The sequence below is a fragment of the Nansenia antarctica genome, assembly GCF_963989245.1.
Source record: "Nansenia antarctica genome assembly, chromosome: 8".
Lineage (NCBI taxonomy): Eukaryota > Metazoa > Chordata > Actinopteri > Argentiniformes > Microstomatidae > Nansenia > Nansenia antarctica.
The window spans coordinates 42,986,365-42,996,364 of NC_137678.1; the positions used below are offsets into that span (position 1 = coordinate 42,986,365).

Sequence of the window (10,000 nt, forward strand, 5' to 3'; positions counted from 1 at the left end):
GTATCGCCCAGTCTAAAAAACCACACACCATCGCTGAGGAGTTAATACTCCCTGCTGCAATAGATATGGTTTCACATATGATAGACGAGGCAACAGCCCAAAAACTCAAAGCTATCCCCCTGTCAAACAACACTATTGCGAGACGCATCAATGACATCTCAGAAGACATGAAAGAGCAGCTTGTTGAGAAAATAAAAGACCAACGCTTTGCGCTCCAGGTAGACGAGGCCACAGATAGTAACAAGGACTGTCTGTTAATAGCGTATGTCAGATACATTGATGCGGAGGGTTTGAGCGAGGATTTGCTATTTTGCAACTATGTCCCAAACAGAGCAACAGCTGATGAACTGTTCAAAATCATAGACAAATACCTGAGTGAAGCCGATCTGAAATGGGAGGACTGTGTGGGGATATGCACCGACGGTGCCCAGGCCATGGCAGGAAAACGGGGAGGGCTCCAGACGCTCATCAAGCGCGTTGCACCGAAAGCAGTGTGGACTCACTGCATAATACACAGGGAGGCACTCGCGTCAAAGCAGCTGAGTCCAGAGTTGAATGACGTTTTGTCTCATGTTATCACCACCGTCAATTACATAAAAACAAGACCACTGAAAGCTCGCATTTTTTCCGCTTTGTGCGAGGAGATGGGCTCCGAGCACACAGCCGTGCTATTTCACAGCGAGTCGCGTTGGCTCTCTCGCGGAAAGGTGCTGTCCAGGGTGCTATCGCTGAAAGATGAGATCCGAATCTACTTGGAGGAGGAAGGGAACGAACTTGCCAGCAAGTTTAATGATGAAGACTTCCTCATGAAATTGGCCTACCTAAGCGACATGTTTGAGAAGCTCAATGAATTGAATCTACAGTTGCAGGGCAACAACACACACCTTCCACATCTGGCAGACAGGATACAATCTTTCACACGGAAACTGGACATGTGGGGCAGGAGACTTGAACAGGGGGACATCGACTCATTTGGGAATCTGAAGGCATTCATCGAGACCAATGAGCTGCAGAGCACAGTGGTTCCATGTATGAGAGAGCACATCTCAGCCCTGAAACAAAGCTTCCAGAAATACTTCTCTGTGGATGACAGTGCCAAATACGACTGGATTAGAGATCCATTTGTTGCACCACCACCTGCCATGTTCAGCACTGCGGAAGAGGAACAGTACATCGACATGACTTCAGAGTCAACCATGAGGCTGCAGTTCACATCCACGACTTTGGCTGGGTTTTGGATTGGAGTGGAGAAGGACTACCCTCTCATTGGACAGAAAGCTGTGGGAATACTGCTGCCTTTTGCAACATCGTACCTGTGTGAGATAGGCTTTTCTGCTGTTGCTGCTATCAAAAGCAAATACAGGTCGAAGTTGAACATTGAGAATGAACTGAGAGTGGCAGTCTCAAAACAACAACCCCGCTTTGAGAAGATTTGCAAGGCAAAGCAAGCACACACAAGTCATTGATCGTAATTGTGATAGAAATGTGAGGAGTAAGAATAGTGATGCAGTAGAAATTAGTTAATGTTGATATGTTGAATATTTCAGTGGCACAGGATCATTTGCCAAGCACTTATGTTCCTTTTCAAACCATAATAAAATATAAAACTATAGTTGGATATACTGTATGTGTCTTGTTATTATTAGAAGAGAAAATGTAATGTTTTTACAACTTTATACAATTAATTATATCAATCTAGGTGGGAACCGGGTTAGGGGGGGCTCGAAAATATTTCCAATTACCCAAGGGGGGCCTGATTGAAAAAGTTTGGGAACCACTGCTTTAACCGATCAGATCTTTGATAACATCGAGAAAGGAAAGGGGGACAGAGTGTAGGTCTCACACACCCCCCCCCCCCACTTCCTGTGTGGCCGCCGTGGGACTGCCCTGACCCCTGGCCCCTGACCCGTACAGGAAGCACAGAGAACTTCGGTCAGTCTGTTATTGGGACACATTCTGTCAGTCTAATCAGTTGACACACAGGAAAAAGAATAGAATTGGAATCTCTCTCTCTCACTCTCTCTTTTGTCTCTGGCCTGGTCGGTCGGTCGTTCTCCCTCCCTCTCTCTCTCTCTCTCTCCCTCCCTCCCTCCCTCCCTCCCTCCCTCCCCCAGACCGGCCTGGTCTGTCCCTCTCTCTCCCCTAGACAGTGACTCTGGCTGTGGGCCTGAACTCCCTCCCAGAATGGGCCTCTGGCCACGGGCCTTCCCTCTGCCTCAGACCGTGGCTGGAGCTCCAACACTGCTGCCCTGTGATTGTGGCTAAGCTGGCAGCTTCCTGCCTGGACCCGTCCACATGTGCCTGCCTATATATAAGTGCTGAAGCACAGTGCTGTTTATGAGCCTTGCAACCCCACGGCTGGCCCTGCCAACCACACACACACACACACACACACACACACACACACACACACACACACACACACACAAGCTCTTTTCTCTCCAGCTTCGAAGCAGGGCTACAGTTCAAACTGGTGCTCTGGAAAGCTCACTGTATTCGAGCGCAGTGTTTCCCCTTAATTACCCCCCCCCACCCCCCTTCCCCATTGATGAAAGACTTCAGAGGGCCCGAGGTCCACCTACCACAGTCTCCCAAAATCCTGTGGGATACACCGGTCGCGTGTCAGGAACTGAAACTACTAGCTTTGTAAGAGAGTAGGTTGGTGGTATGTGTGTGTGTGTGTGTGTGTGTGTGTGTGTGTGTGTGTGTGCGTCCTTACTGCAGGAAGCCGAAGCGGTCGATGACTTTGTACAGGTGGAAGTTGGCGTCCTCCCACGGTTCCACTGTGGCTCCCTCCTTTCCCTGGAATCAAAGAGGATCATGGGTAAACGGCAGGTTAACAATCAGGCTGCGGGACGCATACAGTGTATACATTTTTTAAAAGCCGTCCTATGGGGCTTCCCTGTCCTTCAAATCAATAGAAACTACCGGAGTCTTACTGGATAGCTGCGTTCTTACTGAACTAACCAGCGCTGCTTCTCCTCTCTCTCTCTCTCTCTCTCTCTCTCTCTCTCTCTCTCTCTCTCTCTCTCTCTCTCTCTCTCTCTCTCTCTCTCTCTCTCTAGAGTGGAACACACGGCCCTGCTGCCCTTCAGAGAGCTGGTGGTGATTTGTGCGTCTCTGACAGGTCGGCCCGCAGCCCGACACGTTTGAAATGAAGAAGCCCCCCCGACCACCTGCGCCTCGGACCGACTCCAGGTAACGCACACGACAGCCAATTCATTATAGACGATTGAAATGGAAGAAAAGAGGTAGAGAGAGAGAGAGAGAGAGAGAGAGAGAGAGAGAGAGAGAGAGAGAGAGAGAGAGAGAGAGAGAAAGAAAGGGGTGCAGAGGCGGCAAGAGAGAGCAACGTGGAGAAGGAGAGGGAAGGAAACGAGAGAGAGAGAGAGAGAGAGAGAGAGAGAGAGAGAGAGAGAGAGAGAGAGAGAGAGAGGAATGACTATCAAGATGGCAGTATTTTGCGAGCGCGCTCTGGTCTGAAGCCCAGCTGTTGAGGTGATGGAATTCTAAAATACATGTCTCCTCTCCTCCTCCTCCACTGGAGGTTTGGTCCAAACCCAACACAGCTCCCTCCGCAGAAGCACCGTCAAATAAGTAGACGTAAATCAAAACGCAGACACACACACACACACACACATACATCTGGGATGAATAAGGAGGCTGTTCCTCCCAACTCCTCCGAAGGCCAAGCACACTGACATACACACACACACACACACACACACACACACACACACACACACACACACACACACACAGCGCCTGGAAGAGATGTCAACAGACACTCGCACAGTGTGAGACTGTGTGTCTAAAGCCCATGTCACCCGGTAGCTCCACACACACACACACACACACTCCCAAGAGCCATTTTTCTCTCTGCAGTTAAATCAATGTCAGAGACAAATTCAACCGTGAGTGTGTGTGTGTGTGGTTTTCCACTTTGTCAAGCTTTCTACTGTATGTGTTCAGTTATATGTCTATGACACACTCTGTCACAGTTTGAGTGTGTGTGCGTGAGTGAGTGAGTGTGTGTGTGTGTGTGTGTGTGTGTGTGTGTGCGTGAGTGAGTGAGTGAGTGACTGCACTTACTGCACACACTGTGTAGTGTGTGCGTGTGTGTGTGTGCGTGTGTGTGAGCCTGTGTGTGTGTGCGAATGGACTGCACTTACTGCACACACTGTGTGTAGTGTGTGTGTGTGTGTGTGTGTGTACACAGGATCACAACATTCTTGAATGAAACCCCACCCCATGGACCTCAGCAGGTCGGCCACTGGGTGTGTGATGTGAACAGGGACTCGTCTCCGTCCTTCGTCGTGACAACAGACCCCATTAAAGGGGGGGGGGGGGTCGTCACGACGATGACACTGATTCGGTTCTGATTGGGCCCGTTCCGCCTCGCTAAAGGCAGAGAATAGACGACTCCGCTCGTGATGGGGTTAGGGCTAACACAAGCATCATAACATCATTAAACTCCGGTGTCAGAGTGCCCGCCCCCGCCCCCCCCCCGCCTCCCCCTCCATCGCTCCTCTCTCTTCATCAGACGGCTTGATTACTCTGCCCGCTGGACTAAATTAAAAAGGCTAATTTGCAAACCGGGCACGGAGGAGGCGGGCCGCAGAGACCAGGCTGGAGCGAGGCTGGAGAGAGGTGACACAGTCAATTAGGAGAGGGAGGGAGGGAGGGACGCCGCGCGCACACACACACACACACACAGACACACACACACACACACACACACACACACACACACACACACACGCACGCACACACAGTCACGCACAGTCACAGTCACACACACACAGCCACGCACAGTCACACACACACACACAGACACACACAGTCACACACAGTCACACACAGTCTCACACACACACACACACACACACACACACACAGACACACACAGACACACACAGTCACACACACACACACACACACAGACACACACAGACACACACAGTTACACACAGACACACACAGAGTCACACACACACACACACACACACACACACACACACACACACTAAACAAACTTCCCCTCAGAAAAACAAAGCCCAAACAAACTCTCAGGGAAAGCTCCGTACAGGTGTCATGTGCACAGTCCCTCTGGCGCGGAGGGAGGGCTCTTCTATTGGCTGTTTAGGTCACGGGTAGGAGGGAAAGCTCTTCTATTGGCTGTTTAGGTCACGGGTAGGAGGGAGGGCTCTTCTATTGGCTGTTTAGGTCATGGGTAGGAGGGAGGGCTCTTCTATTGGCTGTTGAGGTCATGGGTAGGAGGGAGGACTCTTGTATTGGCTGTTTAGGTCATGGGTAGGAGGGAGGGCTCTTCTATTGGCTGTTGAGGTCATGGGTAGGAGGGAGGACTCTTGTATTGGCTGTTGAGGTCATGGGTAGGAGGGAGGACTCTTCTATTGGCTGTTTAGGTCACGGATAGGAGGGAGAGCTCTTACCTTGTCATATTTGGCGACAATCTCGGCCCGCTCTTGTTCAAGCTTCAATGCAGCATCCTGCTCTGGATCAGACGCTAGTAGGAGAGGAAACAGATGAAGGGGGGGGGGGGGGTAGAGATGGAGAGAGAAAAGGGGATGAAAAGAAGAGGGGGAGAAAGGAGGGAGCGATTAGTCTTAATGTATCAGGTTTCAACTGTGCTTTATTATGCATAGGCTCTGGCTACCCTGTAGCCTCAGTTGCAAGGTCGTACAGATTATTCTTCGGCGGTGGTGACTGTGTCACTACATTCTGTCCCGCTGTTCTCCTCCCACGCTGGGCCAAGGTCAAGGACACACACATGCGCACACACACACACACACACACACACACACACACACACACACACAACGTATGAGTCACAATGGCGAAAGCAGAAACCAGCAGGAATACATCACCTCACTCGCTTGTGTGTGTGTCACCCAGAGTGGAGAGGCAGTTTGAGTGCAGTAGTGTGTGTGTGTGTGTGTGTGTGTGTGTGTGTGTGTGTGTCTGAAAGCGGAGTGGAGCCACTTTGCGCTCAAAATGGAGGGCATTGTCAAAGGGAGACATCACTGTGTGACAGAGTGACAGGAGAGGAGAAAGGCTCCCTGTGTCTGCAGAGCCTACGCAGTGTGTGTGTGTGAGTGTGTGTTTGCGAGTGTGTGCGTTTGTGAGAGAGTGTGTGTGTTTGCATCTGCCATTGTGCTCGACAGGCGATAAACGAAGAACTGTCACGCTAGATCAGGATGCAGAGATGGAGGAGCGTACAGACACACACACACACGCGCGCGCGCACGCACACACACACACACACACGTCCTTTCACCACATTGGGACTATTTGACCAAGCGTCACTGTCCCAATAACACGGTCACTACACACATACACACACACACAAAACACACACACTAACTTCCTGAATCAGCGACCAATAGGAAGTTGGAAACACAGGATTGATGATAACAAAGCCGGGCCAGTCTGTACTGTAAGTGGGGTCGTGACGTGTTTGCTTTTGGAACACGGTTACAATCACACACATCAGTAATGTTGACAAATCAAATCATCACTGTGAGGCTTAAACAATGTGCTGAACCCAAAATAGACGTTACTTCTGCCATCGCGCCTCACCAACAGGTAGCCTAGGCTAGCCTAGCTCCTGGGCTCTGGAGCAGCCAGGAGAAACAGGAGAGGTATGCGAGGTATTCCATGGAAACCCCCCCCCCCAGCTTAGCACTAAAGCTTCCCCCCCTGAGGTGAATATTCAGTTTGTTACATTCTGAAGCCGTCGGGTCCTGATGGAAAAGAGGATTGTGTGTGTGTGTGTGTGTGTGTGTGAGGGGGAGAGAGAAAGAGAGAGAGAGAGAGAGTTGATGCATGTTTCCAAATGAGGACGCAAAACAGTGGCATTTTATCTGCTCTGAGCTGCTGGCTGAACGCCAGACAGTTTGTCTGACAGGCAGGGTGTGTGTGTGTGTGTGTGTGTGTGCTCACACTCAGTCACGCTGGACCCATGCTGAGAATTAGGGTAAACAAACAGCTCTGATCTAGTTACAACCCCCCCCCCCCCCCCCAAAACAAGGAAAGGAAGAATTTAGCAAAAAGGTGATTCATCCCCCTGTCCTGTAGGTAGGTGATTTCTGTCTGTCTGTTTGCTGAGATTAAAACAACAGTGAATTCGTCTTATTGGTCCAAATAGTTTTATCAGCTAGACAAACACAGTGTGATCTGATGACAATGTCACCGTGAGGGGTAAACACGAAGTAATACACCACTGTCCTGTCGCCCTGTCGTACAGAGCCCCGACTAGGCATAAGATATTTACATTTTGGGCATTTAGCAGACGCCTTTATTCAAAGCAACTTACAACTAATACATTTGTCTAAGTAAGGGAATCATCTATCCATCAGTCATCATAAAATGGACTGCACTTATATAGCCAATTATTAATATTTCTCCAAAGCGCCTTACAACGGCCTCTCATTCACCCGTTCACACACACACATTCACACACCAATGGCGGCAAGCTACCATGCAAGGCGCCGGCCCGCTCACTGGGAGCAATTTTGGGGTTCGGTGTCTTGCCCAAGGACACTTCGACATGTGGCCAGCCGGGGCTCGGACCGCCGATCTGCCGACCGTGCGATCATTAAGGTCTTTGCACACCAATGCGTGCGTTTACCCATGCGTATTTTTTAATCCGTCATCCGAAAAAAACGTTACGCACAGAGACCTTGCACACCGGTCCGTTGCGGAGTCCGTTGCGTTTTTTACGTTGCGTTACTCTCCTCTCCTCTCCTAACCCTTTCGCAATACGCAACATGGAGTCTTCAAGCAGTGAGGATGATTTTGTGCTCCTCTCACTTCTTGAAAATAGGAAAAGGAAAAGGAAATATTGGATCCACCCCATCCTCAGAACTCGTCGGCAGCAAGGGGAGTTTCACCTGCTAATAAATGCCCAAATGAATGTTATTGTTTAGTGATGCTGCCCAAATGAATGTTATTGTTTAGTGCTGTGCGCTTTCGTGGTATTATATTGTGTGAATTATCATCTGTATGTTGTTTTCTTTCACTCGACTAACCGCCGAGATAATACTTGAGACATGTACTTCTGTAAACATTAATCCAACTGTCCTGCGGTTCTCATTTGACGATGTGTCCCAGTCTATACCATGGCGGAGTGGTCAATAACAACTCTCAAAAGGCTTTTGACGGACGCGAAAAACGCAGAAAATCGAACCTGTTGCGTTTTTTTTTTTGACGGACGAATGTTACGGATTGGTGTGCAAGCGTGGTTGACACAACATGAGTTCTAATTTATTTTTTTAACGGACGTAAAAAACGCATTGGTGTGCAAGGGCCTTTAGACGGCGGCTCTACCTCCTGCACCACAGCCGCCCCAAGAAATAAGAAAAAGTCATCTATGCTAGGCCCATGGGCTGTTGGCAGTTACCATGCTATAAGAATTTGACAAAGATTGTATAGTAGTCAAACTGTAGGAGGGTAGTGTGGACGAGGAGGTCTTTAGGAGGGACAAGCAAGGAGGACTAAAGTCATTCTCTCCGTTCACCCGAATGGCGACGCGGTAACAGTCAATCAGGTCGCGGCCTTCAGACCCTCTCCACCACGCCGCTGCCTCGCCGCCCGTCAGGAAGGGTGGTCTCACTGTTTTAATAATTCCACTTTTTTTTTCCACTTCACATTCTCAGTTCAGTTATTCGACAGGAAGTGGTCTCCACTCCAATTCCTCCTCACTTCCTTCCCGGTCTCCTTGGTTCCACTGGGGGGGGTGGGGGGTGGGGGGGGCGTCGGAGTAGTGCGGCTGACCGGAATTCCAATGCCGTTCGAAAACAAATGTGCTCTTCTTCAGCAGTCCGGAATGTTTATGACAGGGTGGTGGAAATGTGTGTCGCAGTGAAAGGCATGTCACCATGGGCTGCCAATGGCACACAGAGAGGATGGGGGGGGGGCGGGGGCGGGGGGGGGGCTGTGGGATGGATGAACGGCATTGTACACTGTCTGGAGTTCAAACAAATAAACACATCATGTTGTTTTCCCCCTTTTGAATTCCAACCGGGAGGCTGCAGTTCCCATGGTGCGGCGGGGATGGAATTCTGGGTAAACGGGATTCAGTCTTTTTTTTTCCTGTGCTAAGACCCCCAGACCCCCTTAGCTCTGCTGACCCCGCGGCGGCCATATTAGTATTCCAGAAGGGCTGGGCAGAAGCTAAACGCAATTAGACTCTTTTCATGGTCTGGGAATCGCTCTGGCATCCGTGACTGTGTGTGTGTTCTGGAGGGGGTCTGGGGGGGGGGCTGTGTGTGTGTTCTGGAGGGCTGTCTGGGGTTCTGGGGGGGGTCCGTCAGAGACCCTGGGGGTGGTACTGTTGGCCTGTCTGCACCCGGAGGCTCCCTAGGCTCTGGCCTTGAGACTTCAGGGCTGACATAGGACCTGTGGTGCTCGTGCATGCGCACTCACACACACACACACACACACACACACACACACACCCCTACACGAGAACAGCGGCTCCACAGGCGAGATCGGAATGCCATCGCTCTCACTCTCCGTCAAGTTATTTTTCTCCTACTTTTACCTGATGAGAAGATGTGCCCCCCCGCCCCCGCCTCCCCCACCCCCCACCTCGCTGCCCTTCTACCCCCCCCACCCCTCTGCCCTTCTACACCCCCCCTCCCCCCTCTGCCCTTTTCCACCCCCCATGGTGAGGGCTGTGTAGGCTGCAGGTAATTTCCCTCTCCTGCTGAGAGGAAGAAAAAAAAAAACAGTCTCCGTCCATCTCCCCGTTCGCCTGAGTGGATATTACCCATGTTCCCCCGCATTCCCGCTCACCGCCTCCCTCTCTCCATCTCTCCTTCTATTCATCCATCCATATCACACAGAGAGAGAGAGAGAGAGGTCATTACATCGCGCCACAATGCAGTTCTGTCGTTTCACCCCCTGAAAGGCATTAATAACAGTGATTTGGGAAATGATGACAAATGGCTCTCTCCTTCACAGGTGCCTGTGTAGC

At 50.6% G+C, this 10,000-nt stretch overlaps 1 protein-coding gene across 1 annotated transcript in view; it reads right to left on the reverse strand.

The window, feature by feature from the left end:
* The window catches only part of usp6nl (USP6 N-terminal like), a gene marked incomplete at its 5' end in the record, with an annotated part of 32,482 nt that overhangs the window by 12,868 nt on the left and 9,614 nt on the right, over window positions 1-10,000 (reverse strand). Inside the window, 3 exons of the mRNA XM_080538380.1 lie at window positions 1,844-1,901; window positions 2,720-2,802; window positions 5,454-5,527. Coding sequence (XP_080394506.1) covers window positions 1,844-1,901; window positions 2,720-2,802; window positions 5,454-5,527 — 215 coding nt within the window. The remainder of the gene's footprint in view (window positions 1-1,843; window positions 1,902-2,719; window positions 2,803-5,453; window positions 5,528-10,000) is intronic.